Below are 21,378 nucleotides of genomic sequence, written 5' to 3'. Positions count from 1 at the left end.
CCACCCACAGATAAAAGAAAACGTGACGAGAGAGATGAACACAACGATTTGACTTCAAAATCATTTTGGTCATTGTTGATTTATAACACTTTTTTACGCACTATAGTGCCGTCACTGCCGTGTAGTCTATTAGTTCAAGTTGTCTGCCGCAGTTATTCCATGGACGCGTGCACGCACGAAGTCCAAAAGGACGCACAACAAGAACCAGAATGTCCGGTATGCTATGAGTTTTTGTCCGGAACAGAGAGGACACTGAGCTGTGGACATGTATTCTGCCACGACTGTTTGGTCAAAACCCTGGTGAGCATCGCGAGAGATGGAATTATCAAAGACACTATCATATGTCCCATTTGCAGACACCTCACGTTCATCAGGAAACAAAAGGAAGTTGTGGTGACACTTGTCACGGAAAAGGATGCAGACGATGGACAACAGACCCTGGAGGTTCCTATCTCTCTGCCTCTGCAGGGAGACCGTGGACATCTCCATGACGCACGGCGCGCGTCCTCCACAAACGGCGGAGCGTCGAATTGGATTCAGCGCTTCTTCAGGAGAATCTCGGAGAGAGTGAACCGAGGCAGGCTGGTCAGTCCCAGCCACAACGCCTCTCAGATATTTATCATCAGCGATCAGGGGCGACCCATGGTCGAAGAGGATGCACTTAGCGTTGTTATGACAGTGGTCCAACCTCCGCGCAGGCGACGGCGAAGGATTTGTACCACGGCACGATGCTTGCTCGTCTTACTCTCAGCTTTCACTCTTCTTGCGTTAGTGGCTGCTACGCTACCTTGGATTTTGCTGGCATAGCCTTAAGTTTATATGATGATATAATTTAGATTCCTGAATGTATTTTATGCACATAAATGACATAATGCTATTTGTCATGCTAGTGTCAAATGAAATGAGGACCTGACATTTACAACCTATATATAGGCCATATGCCACAACGCAATAACGTCACTTACAGTTTTCCCAGAATCAACTATACATTCATGAACACATCTTTGAATTGTACTATGAATTTCTGCCATGGTGCAATTGCAAAAAAAAAAATCACCATAAAGTGACAAAAAAAAAGTAAACATGCCTCTGGTGTGTCACCTCACCAAGCAACTGTGTAAAAACAAAGTCAGGGCAGAGAGCTGAATCTGCATTCCTGCAGGTTGTGAGATGTTTGACCTGTTTTGTGAGATCTACAAACTGTTACAAAACACATTCCAAAAGGATGTTTCATGTTATGTAAACTCTAGCTGCGGGTATACTAGTATCAGAAACACTTTTAAAACTCAAGGTTAGCTGGATAAATGCAACAAAGGGGCACTGTAACCCACCCCAACAAATCCCAACTCCTTTGTTCACTTTCTGTGTTGTTGGATACACAGTTTCCAAGCACCAGGCCATAAGGCTATGGACAATGTAGAAAGGCAGCCTAGATCACACAGACCTTCTATTATTTTCTTTATTGTCCTCCAGAAAAGACAGGGTCCAATTTTGGTCTCAACTAAAATAAGGCTGTGTGGTTATTATATAATTATGTTTTATGTGATACATCAACAGCCCTCAGGGCGTTACGTAAATTGCAAATATATCTCCTCATCTCTGGCACCCAAATCACACAAATAGATATTTTTGGTCACATATTCAATGTCCATATTTTTCAAAAAGGTTAGTAGTCATTAACGTGGTCAGATGCGATGCCCTCCCCGTTCAGGCTGCGGCCTACTTTGTGAACACAGGCAGTGTGTAAACAAGCTCACCTTCAAAAGTTTCTGCAACAAATTATTAATGTGTCTTTGGGAGGCCCAAGGAGGAGATAGATTTGCAGATAGAGATGAGCAGATCCTGGCTGATTGATGTAAGGAGATAGGCTGACTGTGCACAGTGTTGGATTACTAGTGATTTAAAGGGTCATAATTGAGGCACTTTAAAGTGGGCGAAAATAGTTATTAGTGAAGGTTATGCACAGTAATGAATGAAAGTATACTGTAACAGCCACTGCAGATTCTAATGCTGATTCACTGGACTATTAGTATGCAGTAGAGTGAATGACTGAATAACTAATACATCCCATGAAATGCAAATAAAGTGAGCTTATATACTCACTCTCCAATGGAGAGTGAGTATAATGGAGAGTCTCCATCATCAGAACTAAATGTGAGCACTAATCCTAACGCAGTTTCACTCTGTTGGAGGCCTTCGCCAAACTTGCTGCTCCTGTCTTACTGGTTTTGAAGAGCCTCATTTTTCCATGCTGTGTCTCTGGTCTCACATTGTGTGGGAGGAGGAAGATAATGAATTACCTTCATTGAAGCATTAAAGCAAATGCCATTGACTTTAGATATGTTCCATGCAGAAAGGATTAAATCATACAATAGATTAAAATGTAAATAAATAAATGAAATAAAACTTTCCTGATTAAAACTTTCATAAATAAATTGTTTCAAATCAGCATTGTGTGACTCAGAATGAGAGGATTTTTAATAGGAGTTGCTCAAATTTCTCAGCAAGTGTATATGTCTCCACCTTCCGGACAGACAACCTCAAAGGTTTGCCACCATTGACAAACGTCTTGAATGGGAATACTGTTGGTTTCTCGATATTCAACAAAGTAATTAAGAAAACACACAAACCAGGTGGGATTATTAAAAATGTAGAGTTTAATATATATCTATATATATATATTTATTTCTGACATTCTGGTAAGGATTGCGGTAGGCTTCACAGTACATACTGTGTTCCACTTGATATGCTAAGCAGAGGGGAGGGGGTCATTGGTGGGTTTGACAAGCGGCAGGTTTGTTTGTACACCTAGTTGTGACAGCAGAACGAGGCAGTACAACCAACAACGTCCACACTTATACTAGTATTGCTAAAATGACTCCCTTTGGTCTGGATCTTTTATTGTGATCCACACTCTCCATATAGAACTCCGTGCCACGTTCCATCAAGTACCCTTCAAAAATTATCTTTTCTATATCCCTAAAAAAAGACAATGATCGTCACAAATCATAGATTATCAAAAGACACTATCTAAGTGCATGCATGACATTGTCAGATATATCCTAATGTGTCCTCTCTGGAAAAAAGATCTCCTCGAAAACGAAACGTCCACATACTCTAAATTTACACAGACTTGTTTGACGAGTGGGAAGGAGACTTTCATAGCAGAAATATAAGGTTCAATGCTTGACTTTGAAAGTCTGTGGGTGTGTGCCATTTGATGCAAGGTGTGCTTCCACAGCTGCAGAAAATCGCCATACTTGTTTAAAAAATGTATATGCTGTAGGACAATGACAAGTGTTTGGGGAAGGAAAGTTACACATTTATCGCTTCAACTGCGTAACAAACACACCTACAGTATACTGTATGATGAATGCATGCTTTTTAAGTGACACATGAGTTCCAGTTATTATGTAGAGAAGGCTTTAGTATAAACACTGCCAACAGGCTCTCATTTTACCGTGGAGACAACTCATTCAATCTACTGTACCAGCACTTAACCCAAGGAGTTATCACAAGTATCCTACTATTATTTGAAATCTGAGAGAGACACATTCAGCCAGCGCACAAAGAAGAGAGATACCCCTGCCTCATCATAAAAAATGAAATAAATAATACTCATTATTATACTATGTTATACCCACAGCTCCAAAAATAACAACAATCGTGAGGGCACTTGCAATTTTTCATCATATGATCACCACAACTACCTATATAATTATTTCTATGATATTGTTTTATAAACTGAGTTCATTGAGAACACACACTGAGGCATAGATCACTTGTTAATCAGTCAGAACTTAAACCAACACAGAAAATAAATAAATGGAAAGAATAAATCAATTTCTATGAAATAGAAATAATGGCTTCTTCTGTGGGGTGAGGAAAGTTTGTCTTTGACCACTTTTTGGACTGAGGTGGACCGCATAATTGCACTTTAATTGTCAAAATTAGTCCTAAGACATTTTCTTTTAAATTAGAAAAGGGACAATGCAGCATCTGTTCGATGACTCGGAATGGATTTAATTATCTGTCTGCTTAAACCTACCAGCTGTTTTAGCTTGGCCCAATCTCTCAAGATTCATCATGGGAAACCAAAAGATATAAAGGAATTCAAAATACTGTACTTATGGTGAATTTTATATTTCAAATAACTGGCAAGCCAAACAATCCATCAGCCTTTCTGACGATGTTTCATCTGTCTTTTCTATGGACAGTCTAATACAATCTTAGGAATATTTATTGATCTTCAATCTTAATAATTCAATTATTACATTTTCAAGGAGAATTAAATTCTACATGTATGTATATCATTAACTGCCTTGAAAAAAAGATTTGATGCGGTGTTGGTAGCGTTTCTGCCGAGTTTGAAAATGAAACTGGAGGGACAGAACTGCTCTGAACTTCAAGCTGAAATGAAACTGGAGGGACAGAACTGCTCTGAACTTCAAGCTGAAATGGAACTGGAGGGACAGAACTGCTCTGAACTTCAAGCTGAAATGAAACTGGAGGGACAGAACTGCTCTGAACCTCAAGCTGAAATGAAACTGGAGGGACAGAACTGCTCTGAACTTCAAGCTGAAATGAAACTGGAGGGACAGAACTGCTCTGAACTTCAAGCTGAAATGAAACTGGAGGGACAGAACTGCTCTGAACTTCAAGCTGAAACTGGAGGGACAGAACTGCTCTGAACTTCAAGCTGAAATGAAACTGGAGGGACAGAACTGCTCTGAACCTCAAGCTGAAATGAAACTGGAGGGACAGAACTGCTCTGAACTTCAAGCTGAAATGAAACTGGAGGGACAGAACTGCTCTGAACCTCAAGCTGAAATGAAACTGGAGGGACAGAACTGCTCTGAACTTCAAGCTGAAATGAAACTGGAGGGACAGAACTGCTCTGAACCTCAAGCTGAAATGGAACTGGAGGGACAGAACTGCTCTGAACCTCAAGCTGAAATGAAACTGGAGGGACAGAACTGCTCTGAACCTCAAGCTGAAATGGAACTGGAGGGACAGAACTGCTCTGAACTTCAAGCTGAAATGGAACTGGAGGGACAGAACTGCTCTGAACCTCAAGCTGAAATGGAACTGGAGGGACAGAACTGCTCTGAACCTCAAGCTGAAATGGAACTGGAGGGACAGAACTGCTCTGAACTTCAAGCTGAAATGAAACTGGAGGGACAGAACTGCTCTGAACCTCAAGCTGAAATGAAACTGGAGGGACAGAACTGCTCTGAACCTCAAGCTGAAATGAAACTGGAGAGACAGAACTGCTCTGAACTTCAAGCTGAAATGAAACTGGAGGGACAGAACTGCTCTGAACCTCAAGCTGAAATGGAACGCAGTGTTGGTACATTTTGGTAGTAGTGAAACAACATGAACGACCGTACAGCAAAACTGGCAACCGTGTGCAGGGGACAAAAATAACATCAAATCTTTAATCATTGCATTTTCTACACATGATAAATATGATCACATTATATATTAATATTATGTATATTCAAGCCTTTTACATATAATTTTACCTCTCAGATTTTATATACATCCATTTATGTACAGTCTTTGTATTTTACACTAGGGGTCAAACGGGGTCACTGAACCTGAAGCACTTGAAAACAAGGTTAAGAGAGAGCAGTGTGCGTGTGTGTGTGTGTGTGTGTGTGTGTGTGTGTGCGTGTGTGTGTGTGTGTGTGTGTGTGTGTGTGTGTGTGTGTACAAACATGTATAGGCAGAAAAGTCAGGTTTAAACCTCAAGCTTATGTTTTAGCATCCGTGTCAAATAGGACCAGCCCATGGTTGGGAGAATGGGCTGACATTCCAACACAAAAGGTCAATAAATACGAATGTAAAAAAAAATAAAGAATAATAATAATAATAATAAAAAACCTCTCTGCCACACGGAAGGCCTTGATCCAAAGGACTGTTGTACTGTACGACCAAAGCTACCCATCATGAAATCATAATGTGCTTCAGCAATGACTGAAAAGGAAAAACAAAAAACAAAAGATTATCAATATACTTGTGTGGTCATAAACCTTTAACATTCCTCTCATACTGTGCTGGTAAAGAGTGTGTGCGTAATGCCTCGACCCTGTAGAAAGAAATCATAAAGTGACAAAGATGGACTAAAACTATCTTCCTTACCTGCAAGTACGTAACACCCCTTATAGAGCTATTGTTTACATGGTAGAGGAAATCAGGACTAGGTGTGAGTACGAATTAAACAGCATGAAACAATGCAGCAATTACCAAGGGACTCATGCTGCATGCTTACACTCACCCCAAGTTCTTTCCTTATGTGCAGAACAATTACAATACCCTGTAAAGAATGTACACATACGTAGACTATTCTCTTCTCTCTATTTCTCTCTCTCTCTTTAACCCTGAGGACAGGCTTCTTTTTTTTAACTCCTAAACAAGTCTGTTTCTGAGGTTCCCTTTAGAGTCGGTTAAGTACAACTTGAGTTTCATATTGCAATTCCATTGCGTTGTCTAATAAGGCAAAAAAAATTAAAATAAAAGAAAAAAAGATGAAAGCAAAAATTCACAAAAATACAGCTTCACTGCTTCAATGAACAAAGATACACAAAGCAAGGCAAACAATAAAGAAAACCACCAGCAAAGTAAAAACTGAACATGGCTTCCTCCTCCTCCTCCTCCGCCACGCTTCCAGTCTTCCCTCCAAAAGGCAACGGTTTAATCCACTATGGCATTTTGGTGTGTTTCTTATTTTTTTATTTTAAAGTCACATTACGAAACTAGCTAGCGATTCTAAGAGTTGAAGTTTCCTTGCAGCCGTTAGCGGATGTGAGGGGGATGTGTGGGGTACGGAGGGGCAGAGTTCTTGTTTCAGGTGGGCACCGACGAGACCCAGTGGCTTTTCCATCAGGCCTCGACGGCAGCTTCTCGCCACAGCTACAGCATGTGCAGCCGTAGGGGGGGAAAGGGGGGGGTTGCTTAAACTCTCTGATGTGATGTCATTAGGGTCATAGGTCAGAGGGCGGTGCTCTGGGGCTCCTCCTCAAGCACAGCATCCCTCTCCGGAGAGTCTGCCACTGCCCGGGAGATCCTGCGGGGGGCAGTGGCGAACTCATCGATGAGGCTGTCCAGATTGACATTGAAGTTGGGGATTTCATAATTGAAGATATCTAATGGTGGGTGTGAGCATGGCGGAGAAGGTGAGGATGGCAGAGCAGAATGGCGGTGGTGAGTAAGGGGAGGGGCAGAAAAGGTCATAATGATCATGATGATGGAAGGGTGTGAAAAATAAAGAATGGAAGAGAGCAGAAATAAAAAAGTTTAGTCTTTTTGAGTTCTGGACTGGTGGAAAGTGCCATATGAGGTTTGCCCAGCTGGTCTGAGGGGATCAACAGATTACTGACATTACTCTACACAGGGATGTGGTCTTTGTGTTGCATGTGGCATCACTAGGGCTCTGTGTTCTCTGAGGCTAACCGGTCAAACACAAGAACAAGTCCCACTGACTGCACAATGAACACGGTACTGCACACATTTACAACAAACCAACACAGAGGCAACAAGATGTGCATGTTTGTGCATGTATGTTTGTCTGTGTGTGTTTTGTCAAAGGTGGCATTCTGTGATGCCAAGGACTAAGAGGTAACAATGGAGGTCTCTGTGTTTAGCGAGGGCTCAGTACTGATGTGTTTTGTATAGCTGATCGATGGCATCGCTGCTGTGTTTTGGGCAGAGAATGATGACTACTTCCTGTGTAGAAATGATATGGAGTGTGGCAGTGCGGTAAGAGGAGAGATTATACAAAGCGATGGACCTGGCAGAGGAGGGGTGCAGGGGTTCGGGGTTAACCTGTTGCCCCCCTCCCAATAGCGGTGGCAGCAGCAGCAGAGCGAGGAGAAAGGTAGGGGATGGGGGGGCTTTTAAGATGAACCTTTAGGGAGGAGAAAGGTAGGGGATGGGGGGGCTTTTAAGATGAACCTTTAGGGAGGAGAAAGGTAGGGGATGGGGGGCCTTTTAAGATGAACCTTTAGGGAGGAGAAAGGTAGGGGATGGGGGGGCTTTTAAGATGAACCTTTAGGGAGGAGAGAGGTAGGGGATGGGGGGGCTTTTAAGATGAACCTTTAGGGAGGAGAGAGGTAGGGGATGGGGGGGCTTTTAAGATGAACCTTTAGGGAGGAGAGAGGTAGGGGATGGGGGGGCTTTTAAGATGAACCTTTAGGGAGGAGAAAGGTAGGGGATGGGGGGCCTTTTAAGATGAACCTTTAGGGAGGAGAAAGGTAGGGGATGGGGGGCCTTTTAAGATGAACCTTTAGGGAGGAGAAAGGTAGGGGATGGGGGGGCCTTTTAAGATGAACCTTTAGGGAGGAGAAAGGTAGGGGATGGGGGGCCTTTTAAGATGAACCTTTAGGGAGGAGAGAGGTAGGGGATGGGGGGGCTTTTAAGATGAACCTTTAGGGAGGAGAGAGGTAGGGGATGGGGGGGCTTTTAAGATGAACCTTTAGGGAGGAGAAAGGTAGGGGATGGGGGGGCTTTTAAGATGAACCTTTAGGGAGGAGAAAGGTAGGGGATGGGGGGGCTTTTAAGATGAACCTTTAGGGAGGAGAGAGGTAGGGGATGGGGGGGCTTTTAAGATGAACCTTTAGGGAGGAGAGAGGTAGGGGATGGGGGGGCTTTTAAGATGAACCTTTAGGGAGGAGAGAGGTAGGGGATGGGGGGGCTTTTAAGATGAACCTTTAGGGAGGAGAAAGGTAGGGGATGGGGGGGCTTTTAAGATGAACCTTTAGGGAGGAGAAAGGTAGGGGATGGGGGGGCTTTTAAGATGAACCTTTAGGGAGGAGAAAGGTAGGGGATGGGGGGGCTTTTAAGATGAACCTTTAGGGAGGAGAAAGGTAGGGGATGGGGGGCCTTTTAAGATGAACCTTTAGGGAGGAGAAAGGTAGGGGATGGGGGGCCTTTTAAGATGAACCTTTAGGGAGGAGAGAGGTAGGGGATGGGGGGGCTTTTAAGATGAACCTTTAGGGAGGAGAGAGGTAGGGGATGGGGGGCCTTTTAAGATGAACCTTTAGGGAGGAGAGAGGTAGGGGATGGGGGGCCTTTTAAGATGAACCTTTAGGGAGGAGAAAGGTAGGGGATGGGGGGGCTTTTAAGATGAACCTTTAGGGAGGAGAAAGGTAGGGGATGGGGGGCCTTTTAAGATGAACCTTTAGGGAGGAGAGAGGTAGGGGATGGGGGGGCTTTTAAGATGAACCTTTAGGGAGGAGAGAGGTAGGGGATGGGGGGGCTTTTAAGATGAACCTTTAGGGAGGAGAGAGGTAGGGGATGGGGGGGCTTTTAAGATGAACCTTTAGGGAGGAGAGAGGTAGGGGATGGGGGGCCTTTTAAGATGAACCTTTAGGGAGGAGAAAGGTAGGGGATGGGGGGGCTTTTAAGATGAACCTTTAGGGAGGAGAAAGGTAGGGGATGGGGGGCCTTTTAAGATGAACCTTTAGGGAGGAGAGAGGTAGGGGATGGGGGGGCTTTTAAGATGAACCTTTAGGGAGGAGAGAGGTAGGGGATGGGGGGGCTTTTAAGATGAACCTTTAGGGAGGAGAAAGGTAGGGGATGGGGGGCCTTTTAAGATGAACCTTTAGGGAGGAGAAAGGTAGGGGATGGGGGGGCTTTTAAGATGAACCTTTAGGGAGGAGAAAGGTAGGGGATGGGGGGCCTTTTAAGATGAACCTTTAGGGAGGAGAGAGGTAGGGGATGGGGGGCCTTTTAAGATGAACCTTTAGGGAGGAGAAAGGTAGGGGATGGGGGGCCTTTTAAGATGAACCTTTAGGGAGGAGAAAGGTAGGGGATGGGGGGGCTTTTAAGATGAACCTTTAGGGAGGAGAAAGGTAGGGGATGGGGGGCCTTTTAAGATGAACCTTTAGGGAGGAGAAAGGTAGGGGATGGGGGGCCTTTTAAGATGAACCTTTAGGGAGGAGAGAGGTAGGGGATGGGGGGGCTTTTAAGATGAACCTTTAGGGAGGAGAGAGGTAGGGGATGGGGGGCCTTTTAAGATGAACCTTTAGGGAGGAGAGAGGTAGGGGATGGGGGGGCTTTTAAGATGAACCTTTAGGGAGGAGAGAGGTAGGGGATGGGGGGGCTTTTAAGATGAACCTTTAGGGAGGAGAGAGGTAGGGGATGGGGGGCCTTTTAAGATGAACCTTTAGGGAGGAGAGAGGTAGGGGATGGGGGGCCTTTTAAGATGAACCTTTAGGGAGGAGAAAGGTAGGGGATGGGGGGCCTTTTAAGATGAACCTTTAGGGAGGAGAGAGGTAGGGGATGGGGGGGCTTTTAAGATGAACCTTTAGGGAGGAGAGAGGTAGGGGATGGGGGGCCTTTTAAGATGAACCTTTAGGGAGGAGAAAGGTAGGGGATGGGGGGGCTTTTAAGATGAACCTTTAGGGAGGAGAGAGGTAGGGGATGGGGGGGCTTTTAAGATGAACCTTTAGGGAGGAGAGAGGTAGGGGATGGGGGGGCTTTTAAGATGAACCTTTAGGGAGGAGAGAGGTAGGGGATGGGGGGGCTTTTAAGATGAACCTTTAGGGAGGAGAGAGGTAGGGGATGGGGGGCCTTTTAAGATGAACCTTTAGGGAGGAGAAAGGTAGGGGATGGGGGGGCCTTTTAAGATGAACCTTTAGGGAGGAGAGAGGTAGGGGATGGGGGGGCCTTTTAAGATGAACCTTTAGGGAGGAGAAAGGTAGGGGATGGGGGGGCTTTTAAGATGAACCTTTAGGGAGGAGAAAGGTAGGGGATGGGGGGGCTTTTAAGATGAACCTTTAGGGAGGAGAAAGGTAGGGGATGGGGGGGCTTTTAAGATGAACCTTTAGGGAGGAGAGAGGTAGGGGATGGGGGGGCTTTTAAGATGAACCTTTAGGGAGGAGAGAGGTAGGGGATGGGGGGGCTTTTAAGATGAACCTTTAGGGAGGAGAAAGGTAGGGGATGGGGGGCCTTTTAAGATGAACCTTTAGGGAGGAGAAAGGTAGGGGATGGGGGGGCTTTTAAGATGAACCTTTAGGGAGGAGAGAGGTAGGGGATGGGGGGGCTTTTAAGATGAACCTTTAGGGAGGAGAAAGGTAGGGGATGGGGGGCCTTTTAAGATGAACCTTTAGGGAGGAGAGAGGTAGGGGATGGGGGGCCTTTTAAGATGAACCTTTAGGGAGGAGAAAGGTAGGGGATGGGGGGGCTTTTAAGATGAACCTTTAGGGAGGAGAGAGGTAGGGGATGGGGGGGCTTTTAAGATGAACCTTTAGGGAGGAGAGAGGTAGGGGATGGGGGGCCTTTTAAGATGAACCTTTAGGGAGGAGAGAGGTAGGGGATGGGGGGGCTTTTAAGATGAACCTTTAGGGAGGAGAGAGGTAGGGGATGGGGGGCCTTTTAAGATGAACCTTTAGGGAGGAGAAAGGTAGGGGATGGGGGGGCTTTTAAGATGAACCTTTAGGGAGGAGAAAGGTAGGGGATGGGGGGGCTTTTAAGATGAACCTTTAGGGAGGAGAGAGGTAGGGGATGGGGGGGCTTTTAAGATGAACCTTTAGGGAGGAGAGAGGTAGGGGATGGGGGGCCTTTTAAGATGAACCTTTAGGGAGGAGAGAGGTAGGGGATGGGGGGCCTTTTAAGATGAACCTTTAGGGAGGAGAGAGGTAGGGGATGGGGGGGCTTTTAAGATGAACCTTTAGGGAGGAGAAAGGTAGGGGATGGGGGGGCTTTTAAGATGAACCTTTAGGGAGGAGAGAGGTAGGGGATGGGGGGGCTTTTAAGATGAACCTTTAGGGAGGAGAAAGGTAGGGGATGGGGGGGCTTTTAAGATGAACCTTTAGGGAGGAGAAAGGTAGGGGATGGGGGGGCTTTTAAGATGAACCTTTAGGGAGGAGAAAGGTAGGGGATGGGGGGCCTTTTAAGATGAACCTTTAGGGAGGAGAAAGGTAGGGGATGGGGGGGCTTTTAAGATGAACCTTTAGGGAGGAGAGAGGTAGGGGATGGGGGGCCTTTTAAGATGAACCTTTAGGGAGGAGAAAGGTAGGGGATGGGGGGGCTTTTAAGATGAACCTTTAGGGAGGAGAGAGGTAGGGGATGGGGGGCCTTTTAAGATGAACCTTTAGGGAGGAGAAAGGTAGGGGATGGGGGGCCTTTTAAGATGAACCTTTAGGGAGGAGAGAGGTAGGGGATGGGGGGGCTTTTAAGATGAACCTTTAGGGAGGAGAGAGGTAGGGGATGGGGGGGGCTTTTAAGATGAACCTTTAGGGAGGAGAAAGGTAGGGGATGGGGGGGCTTTTAAGATGAACCTTTAGGGAGGAGAAAGGTAGGGGATGGGGGGGGCTTTTAAGATGAACCTTTAGGGAGGAGAGAGGTAGGGGATGGGGGGGCTTTTAAGATGAACCTTTAGGGAGGAGAGAGGTAGGGGATGGGGGGGCTTTTAAGATGAACCTTTAGGGAGGAGAAAGGTAGGGGATGGGGGGGCTTTTAAGATGAACCTTTAGGGAGGAGAAAGGTAGGGGATGGGGGGGCTTTTAAGATGAACCTTTAGGGAGGAGAAAGGTAGGGGATGGGGGGGCTTTTAAGATGAACCTTTAGGGAGGAGAGAGGTAGGGGATGGGGGGGCTTTTAAGATGAACCTTTAGGGAGGAGAGAGGTAGGGGATGGGGGGGCTTTTAAGATGAACCTTTAGGGAGGAGAGAGGTAGGGGATGGGGGGGCTTTTAAGATGAACCTTTAGGGAGGAGAGAGGTAGGGGATGGGGGGGCTTTTAAGATGAACCTTTAGGGAGGAGAAAGGTAGGGGATGGGGGGGCTTTTAAGATGAACCTTTAGGGAGGAGAAAGGTAGGGGATGGGGGGGCTTTTAAGATGAACCTTTCGAAAAAGCGACGGCGTCTGCAATGTGAGGTGCGCTGCGGTGCACTCTGGGAAGTCCTTAAGCCATGCATTGAAATGGTGAACAACGACACCCAACCGTTTCTAATGGAGCCCACTGGAAACGGGGAAATGGAAGAGTCTGTCTGGATGGACAGCTAGAGGTAGGTCAAAGGTTTCTATGGTCTTGACGCTGCAGGCTACAGGAGACCCCAGAGGCAAACCACAGTGCTAGGAGGCCAGGCGGTGAGATGGAGCGCACGGGGGGAGGGGGGGGCGGGGGCGGTCTGGCTTACCCTAATAGTCCCCCTGACACTTAGCCCACACTGAATCCCTGGCCTCACACAGCTGCAAGGTACACAATAGTAGCAGGGGGAACAAGAGAATGATAAATATAACAAAGTGACAAAATGACTGGTATAGAACTATTGACAGAGCACACCTCATCATCAGAGCATCATTGACATATACTGTGTTGGGTACATCTGTCTATTACGCCTGACTTATACTTGGTTGCGCATCGTGTCGGACGCGAAAAATAGTCAATCCACAACCTCGGCTGAGCTTGTAGATCTGCTATTGTTGTTGATGCGCAACGATGCAGCTAAGTATAAATCAGGCCATTAGGTCTCCACGCCTTTAAGTTACTGAGAGAGATTGGACTGGTGTTGTACTGTGTAAGCCTTCTGACCTACCTCTGCCGAGTGAGGGTCTGGGTAACAAATAAACAGAGAGCACATGATGAATCTAATGGCAAACTTCCAAACAAGCAGGGCGCGCTATGCTTCTCTGATGTTTCCACAACGTTAACCCCGGAAACATCATCACATAACACAAAGCAATGAATACATAGGTCAAGAAGAGTTTCCTCACGCTATACAATTGCACAGAAGAAAAAAAGAAAGTGCTAGGATTTATTCATTACACAGCATTCTCAGGCAAACTGCTGCGTCTTTAAAAAAAAAGGCAACCGTTATTTCATTCAAAGACATTCTTTTTGGAAGCAGTCGATACAAAAAAATAGAGAACGGGGGTCTTTTTTTTCTTTTTCTTCCTAACAGCGACGTTTACGAAAGATGTTCTTACTACACACGTCCAGCGTCTCCGTTGGACAGAGCCACGGCCAGTCTGAGAGAGGGCCGCTGCAGCACCACCTGCTGTGCAGGAGGGGGTGTTGCCGCTGCCATGGGCTGCTGCTGATGGTGATTACCTGTGGACATGCTGTCGTCCGGGGACAGTCCGTCCAGGAGGCCCTGCTCCAGAGGCTGGGGGATGGGGGCCGACGCCGGGCCGGAGTACCCCGCCGGGGCCGTGGGAGGCTGAGGCGGGGGAAGCGACGGCCTCTGCCGGGGCTTGGGGGCGGGCCGAGACTTGGTGAGCGTGCCGGTCAGCGAAGGCGGGGAGGACAGGGAGTGCATGGACCCGGCGGCGCCCAGCGGGGTCTGCCCGGGGGAGGACGCCAGCGCCTGCCCCGGAGGACAGGCCAGTCCGTAAGGGGAGGGAGTGCTGGGAGGGGTGGGAGAGAGGCTGACCGGCGACGGCTGCCCCGTGGACTGGTCGGACATCCCGCCAGACTGGCCGTACGGGATCTTGGGAGGCACGGGGGCCAACTTCTTACAACCTATAGGGGGACACGACGCCAGTATAAAAGGTACGTCTGCTCCCAAAATATAGGACAAAAGCATACATGGTCATGAGTCCCACTCACAGCCATTCTAGTGTTGAATTCGAAAAACATTCGTCAACAATGTTTTTTCACTGACCAAAACTAACCAAAAAACGTAATAAAAACTATGCTATATGATGACTAAAACGAAGACTAAATATACTGACAATTCCGTCAACAAACAACTAAAATGTTAAGAGAGGGATGTCTTCTGTTCTGACCTTTGCGTAGGGTGTGTGGACTGTGCTCTGTTGAATGGGGGGACTGGCTGCTGCTCTGGGGGCTACTGCCAGGAGGGGGCGCTGTTGGGCCTGGCACCGGGATGCCGTGTCTGTGTCCAATCACAGGGGAAAGCTCTTTACTCTTCAGCGTACTGGAAAAGAAAGGCATACATTAGTGCATGAATGTCAGAACTTATGTTTATTGTCAGTGGACCTCATGTTTATTCATATTACAGCAGCATAATCATTGTCGTCATCATCATCATCATCATCATCATCCTCATCACCATACGCTAATTCATGTAAGGGAACTGTTAAAAGAAAGTTTAGTGAAACTCAAATGGAATTGCCGGTGTTTACAGACCATATGGTGCACCTAAAAAATAGAAAAACGGAATGTTGTGAAAAGACAAAAAGGTGAGGTAAAGAATAGCATAAAACATTCAACAACATCAACAAATTGAGCAGGTTTTCACAACTTTTTTTTCACAGATATTCAGAACTGAAATCAGCCACAACATCAGTCCTTGCACAATGTATGGCATAATATCTTTGCAACCACCAGGTCGCTATCAATCTATAACAGGGGCTCAGAGGACTGCTAGGGGCAAGCGAAGTCGGCCTACTAAAGCATTAGCCAACCAAAGTGCCTTTGTACACATTTAGCATTAACCATTATGCTCATGACAACAACTAAAGAGCAGCCTTCCTTTTGCATTAGTTTTACGTTTTCAGAGGGTAAAGTGAAGGGTGAGTCGTTAAGACAGGAGAGAGTACAGACTATACAGCAAAGCGTTATATTAAAATCACAAAGACAGACAGCAAAATCCCTAGCACCGCATTGTGTTAAAGTTATTTCTTTGTTAGTTGAGCCACATAACACACACACACACACACACACACACGCGTGAAAATCTATTGTAATGAGTTTGTGTTTCTCTGTGTATGTATTTCATTCACACTATCCTTGCATTTGTCCAGCAGAGGGTGCTACAAATGGAAAAACAAACTTGGACAGTATGCTAGGCTCTAGGTTGACTTAAAAAAAAAGAAAAAGAAAAAAGAAACACGTTTTTATGTTGTCTAATGCACCAGAATCCCTCAATGGATTTTCCAGCATATACACCAACATTTTACAAGCTTGGTGTTTCAGGGCATTTGATGATGGGAACTTGAAGGTGATCGAAATTATATGTTAAAGAAATCTTTAATTGGGCTTACCTTCGTCCCATTGCAAATGTCAGATCTCAGCTGAACTGCTTTTCTTGATATCAAAACACAAGTAGCAGTATCTTAAAATGTTTTAACACGATATGAAACTGGCTCAGAAGATGAAGCCTCTTAGTGTCTGTAATAATGTCATAATAACATGCACTGGTTAGAGGTTTCACAGCTTCATCCTCTTCTTGTTAGGTCTGTTTGAGTCGAGTGCTCCCAAGGAAGGGGAGGGGGGGGGGGGGGGGATATGAAGCAGGCTCATTTCAAACGCTGACGTAGAATTGGCCTAATGAGTCATGCTGTCTTATGGGGTTGTAACACGACACGAAGACTTGGAAAACAAACTGTCAGAACCATTACACACTATTAGGGTCTTGCTGACAGATGCATCTAATATATATACAGTATACAGTATATGGCTGTGTTTCCATGACTCAACAGCAACAGGAAGATCACGAGGACACTCGTAATAACTCGGAATAAGTGAATAAAACCCAGAGATAATAATCTGTACATTATTGAGGAAGCACCACTTTACTCCTCGCATCATCATCATCGTGATTGTATCTTTACCTTTACCAATTAGTAAAATGAGGGCAAAGACTTATATAGCAATACATTGATAAGCATATGGCCAGTGGTTCCCAACCTCTTGTGGATCAAGGCTCCCTTGAAAATGACCTGACACGTGGCCAGATGAATGGGCTGCATTTTAATGATCAATCAATTGATTGTGTTCCGGCTTGGATCAATGGAACTAGTTCCTATTCATTAGGTATCACAATATGAAAGAAGAAAATACCATTACTATTGTATTTGTTTTTGCCAATCACGGAATTTGCAATATCCCCACGGCCCATCAGTGGGCCCCGACCCACAGGTTGAGCACCGCTGCCACGTGCAGCGTTATCCACGTACTCATCACCTATTCAGCGGCCGGCCTGTAACTGAGCGCTCGCCCTGGAAGCCAGAAACATCCTTAGTTGCTAGGCAACCCCTATGAGGCATCCCCGACAACCGGAATGTCACAGACGCTGAGATGCAGTGGTGGAAGAGGTACTTTGATTTGTTTTTTAGTACTTAAAACTTCTAAAAGTAAAAGAAGTACTAATATTCAGTTTCGAGTAAAAGTCCTGGATTCAACATTTTACTTGAGTAATAGTACTAAACTTAATGTATCAATTAATCTACAAGCTCACAACCCGTCAAATTGTGACGCGTTGTGAGCTTGTAGATCTGCACTTTTCGAATAGCCAAAGCATAAAATAGGGCTTGATTGGTCATTGTATACGTTTTGTATTAGTAATAAGTCTAGAAAGTCACATGTAAATAAAGTGGGGTAAAAACTAAAAAGTTCAATATTTGCCTCTGAGATGTAGTGGAGTAGAAGTATGACGTATTGAAATGCGGTCATGCTCAAGTACAGTAAAAGTACCACAAAATTGTACTTAAGTACAGCAGTGAATGTACTGTCACTTTTCTACCACTGCTGAGATGGGAGAGGAAAACTAAACGGAAACAAAAAACAAAACCATGAACCAGCGAGGTAGAGCAGACTGGAGAGACACCAGACCACTGTATCTGTGTGGCGCAGCATCCATACCACACCACAGTGGTGGGAAAAGTACTCACAATTTGTACTTAAGCTAAAGTATCAATACTGCAATGTAGAAATACTCTGTTACAAGTAAAAGTCTGGAATTCAAAATGTACTTGAGTAAAAGTACACAAAAGTATTGTTGTCGAAATGTACTTAAAGTAACAAAAGTAAAAGTGCTCATTGTGCAGAATGTCCCGTTTCAAGTTTTCAAATAAATGTATAATAATCTTTTGAAAATAGCGGCTTACAATGAGCTTGTAGATTGTCTATTTTCTAATGGCTGAAATGAAGTGGTTAATCTAAGTTTTGTACTAATAATCAAACTCTACAAAGTAACTACGATAGTAACTAAAGTTTCCAAATAAATGTAGTGGCGAAAAAGGACAATATTTGGATCTGAGATGTAGTGGAGTTTAGAAGTAAAAGTATTGGAAATTGGAAATACTCCAGTGAAGTAAAAGCACCTCACAACGTTACTATAAGTACAGTACTTGAGTAAATGTACTTGGTTACTTTCCACCACTGATACCAGACCACTGTATCTGTGTGGCGCAGCAGAAGCAGCATCCATCCATGTGTAGTAGTTACCTAGTCAGCCTGGGGGGGGGTCCTCTCTCGCGGGCACATGGACAGGCAGCCCACGGCGGGGGTGGGGGGGGCGCAGATGAAGGGAGGCTAGGGGGGGGTGCGTGGCCGCAGAGGGACATGTTGTCGTGGCGGGCTAGCGGCACCGCCACGGGGGCTTTGATGACGTAGTGTGGCGAAGCGTTAGTGTCGGACAGGGCGGACGGGGCGTGGTGGGGGCCATGCAACCCGTCGGCGGCAGGCAGGGGGCAGCCGTGCTGCTTGGGGGGGAAGTGCAGGCAGCTGGGCTTGGGGTTCGAGTTGATGTCGAGCGAGGAGGAGGAGGAAGAGGATGAGGAGGTGGGAGGGGGAGGGACGGGGGGAGTGAAACCGGACCAGCGCAAGGGGGGAGGCGGGGAGGCGGGAGGCTGGGACTCGGGGCCCGGGGCCACGGGGCGAGCGCAGGGCGGTCGGGTGAGGGTGGAGGAGGCGGGGTAGAAGTGGTGCGGGGGCAGGGCGGAGTGGCACAGGGTGGTCGGGTAAGGAGGCGGCGGGCGGTCCTCCGCCCCTGGGGGGGGCGCGTGGGCGTGAGAGGTGTCCAGCCGATTGGGCGACACGTCATCTGAGCTGTAGATATTAAGAGAGTAAACAGCACAAAAAACAAACAGCTCTAGTGATTGAACAGGGACACCGATTGGAGTGATAGAGAGGATTAGCTTCAGTGATGATTTGTGGCTGATTTATACTTGGTATAACTATGTATAAATCACGCCTTGGTGTGTTAGTTTGTTAGTTGGCCTGGTGCAAAAACAGAAAGGAGGAAAACATAAGAAATAAAAGCATTTTTCTGGTGCATAAGGGCAGGTGGTGGGCACCAAGCTTAGCACACACTCAGCTTTGTGTAAAAAGAAAAAAGACAAGCAGAAAGAAACAGCAAAGCAAAACCGTTCAGATTCCCAAAGGAAAACGGACAAAATACAGTGCGTAGAACTCCCTCTGTGATCACCTTGTGTCTGCACACTGCAAGGAGCGGTGAGGATCAGAGTCTGCAGTCCATCCAAAACTCTTATCCACATTACCAAGTTCAACTGTGAAGTGATTATCTTCACTCTTGAAAACCACATATGATAAAAAGCCTTTTATTTGCATTGTAAGTCCCACCGTTAGCTCAGGGCAGTTTGACAGAGACACAAAGCCCTTTCATCATCTGAAAGAGCCACAGGACAGGAGACAAAAGCCAGCCAAGCCATATCACAATCACATACAGTAGTCAAGAAGGCAGAGCCAGCCGCCATGAGGTGATTATTTGCATGTTAAAATATTATGCTAATAATGTCCACATGGGAAAATGGTGAAATCAGTCTGTGTGAACGTAAAAGGAAAGAAGTCACAATCAAAACTGCAAAAGCCAAAGCCACATCAATGGGAGTTTTGGAAATATTAACATGCTACATCACAAGGACATGTGGATCAAAGCATGTTCAGACAAAAATAAAGTTTCAAGATTTGCAACAAAACAATATAGCGCCCCTAAACTCTAGACATACAATGTCACTCTCCTTATTTCAACCACAGTGACAATTAACTTGATAAGAGTATTAGAGAGAGTTATGAATATGAAGTAAAACGACAAATCATAATAAGTGGGAAACAATAACAAAATCATTAAAACATGACAGCGAACAGAAAATGAACCTTGCGAATGACTGAGAAAATGATTCACACAGCCCAGGTACACACGTCACACATAGAAGAGCTAACAGAGTTGACGATGGCGATGATGGTGACAATGACGACGAAGATGACGACGACAATGGCACCAATGAAAAAGAAGAAGGGAAACAAAAAGTAGAGGTTGAAGAGGGGCGGGAAAGAGAGCGTAGAGGCATGGCGACTTACCCAACAACCCTCTCCCCGGGAGGAGGCGTAGCCGCCGGCGAGATGGCCAGCTCTCCGGGCTGCTCGGGGATGAGTGTGTCGGCGGGAGAGCCCGGCGGGCCCTGCATGCCCGGAGGGGTGGAGGACGCCTTGCGCACCAGAGTGGACGAACCCTTGCGAGACACCCAGGACGTGTCCATCACTCGCACGCCCATACTGGAGACACCGAGACAAGACATTTCTGGGTCACGTGGTGTTGTAGGTCTACTGACTACAAAGCATTGATGGAATGAGGAGAGCCCAACCGATGTCACATTGATTTTATTTTTCCGGTGCCGTTCCGGATTCCTAGACCACGATTATTATTACTTTATTATGTTTACTTTTTACTGATATTTTTTAAATATTTGAGTGAAGAAGCTTGAAATCTGTTTGAGAGACCAAGCAAGTTTTTTGGGAACATTTAATGTATAAGCAAAGAGATGAATAAAGATAAACACAATAACCTTTATACAATTAAAAACTGTATAACACTTAAATGCAAAAATTATACAACAAACAACCAAACAAGTAAATATAAAATACACACTGTACTGTATGCCCAAAACAGTGCCAGTGCTAGACTGAAAGTGGGAAAAAAAATCGGGACACATCGGCCGCGAAACCGATTTACCGATCGTAAATAAAAAATAATAATGGCTGATATATATCGTCCAATCCGATATATTGGTCAGGCTCTAGAGATGAGACTCAGTCATGTGACACTTCAATAATTATGTACAAATGAGGGGGAGGGGAGGGGGGGGGGTTGGGGGTGGGGGAAAGAAACTAGGAAGATGTAAAAGTGGTAGATACGGTACCTTTGTATCTTCCTAATGCTGCGTTAGTAGGGAAGAGAGAGGGAAGAGAGTGCATATGAAAGGATGGTCAGACGGCATGCGGAAAGGACTGGCAACATCGACACTATAAACATAAACACTCATGCATGGACATGGATGAACTACTGCATGGGGCTGAATGAATAACGTCCTTCATGGACATGGATGAACTACTGCATGGGGCTTTATGAATAACGTCCTTCATGGACATGGATGAACTACTGCATGGGGCTGTATGAATAACGTCCTTCATGGACATGGATGAACTACTGCATGGGGCTGTATGAATAACGTCCTTCATGGACATGGATGAACTACTGCATGGGGCTGTATGAATAACCTCCTTCATGGACATGGATGAACTACTGCATGGGGCTGTATGAATAACGCCCTTCATGGACATGGATGAACTACTGCATGGGGCTGTATGAATAACGTCCTTCATGGACATGGATGAACTACTGCATGGGGCTGTATGAATAACGTCCTTCATGGACATGGATG

The 21,378-nt window shown here is 45.8% G+C and overlaps 2 protein-coding genes across 2 annotated transcripts in view; one reads left to right on the top strand and one right to left on the bottom strand.

Moving 5' to 3' along the window:
• Positions 1-15: 15 nt before the first annotated feature.
• On the top strand, positions 16-1,655 carry LOC310869336 (RING finger protein 222). The gene has a single exon (XM_083780009.1). It carries the CDS (start codon positions 160-162, stop codon positions 805-807), a length of 648 nt encoding a protein of 215 aa, XP_083636135.1. The 5' UTR covers positions 16-159; the 3' UTR covers positions 808-1,655.
• Positions 1,656-5,646: 3,991 nt separating this feature from the next.
• The window catches only part of arhgap44a (Rho GTPase activating protein 44a), a 79,996-nt gene continuing 64,264 nt past the window's right edge, over positions 5,647-21,378 (bottom strand). Inside the window, exons 17-21 of the mRNA XM_083780525.1 lie at positions 20,018-20,212; positions 18,143-18,745; positions 14,737-14,888; positions 14,060-14,470; positions 5,647-7,148 (exon numbers count right to left, since the gene is read on the bottom strand). Of these exons, the coding sequence (XP_083636651.1) occupies positions 6,994-7,148; positions 14,060-14,470; positions 14,737-14,888; positions 18,143-18,745; positions 20,018-20,212 (1,516 nt within the window). The 3' untranslated portion in view covers positions 5,647-6,993. The remainder of the gene's footprint in view (positions 7,149-14,059; positions 14,471-14,736; positions 14,889-18,142; positions 18,746-20,017; positions 20,213-21,378) is intronic.

This window comes from Protomyctophum parallelum (assembly GCF_964188405.1).
Source record: "Protomyctophum parallelum genome assembly, chromosome: 13".
In the NCBI taxonomy this organism is placed as follows: Eukaryota; Metazoa; Chordata; class Actinopteri; order Myctophiformes; family Myctophidae; genus Protomyctophum; species Protomyctophum parallelum.
The sequence above is the reverse complement of the archived record's forward strand: the minus strand, read 5'-3'. Positions and strand labels throughout refer to the sequence as shown.

What these genes read in the sequence shown, in the direction of transcription:
- LOC310869336 (XM_083780009.1), top strand. Translation starts at nt 160, where the DNA reads ATGGACGCGTGCACGCACGAAGTCCAAAAGGACGCACAACAAGAACCA.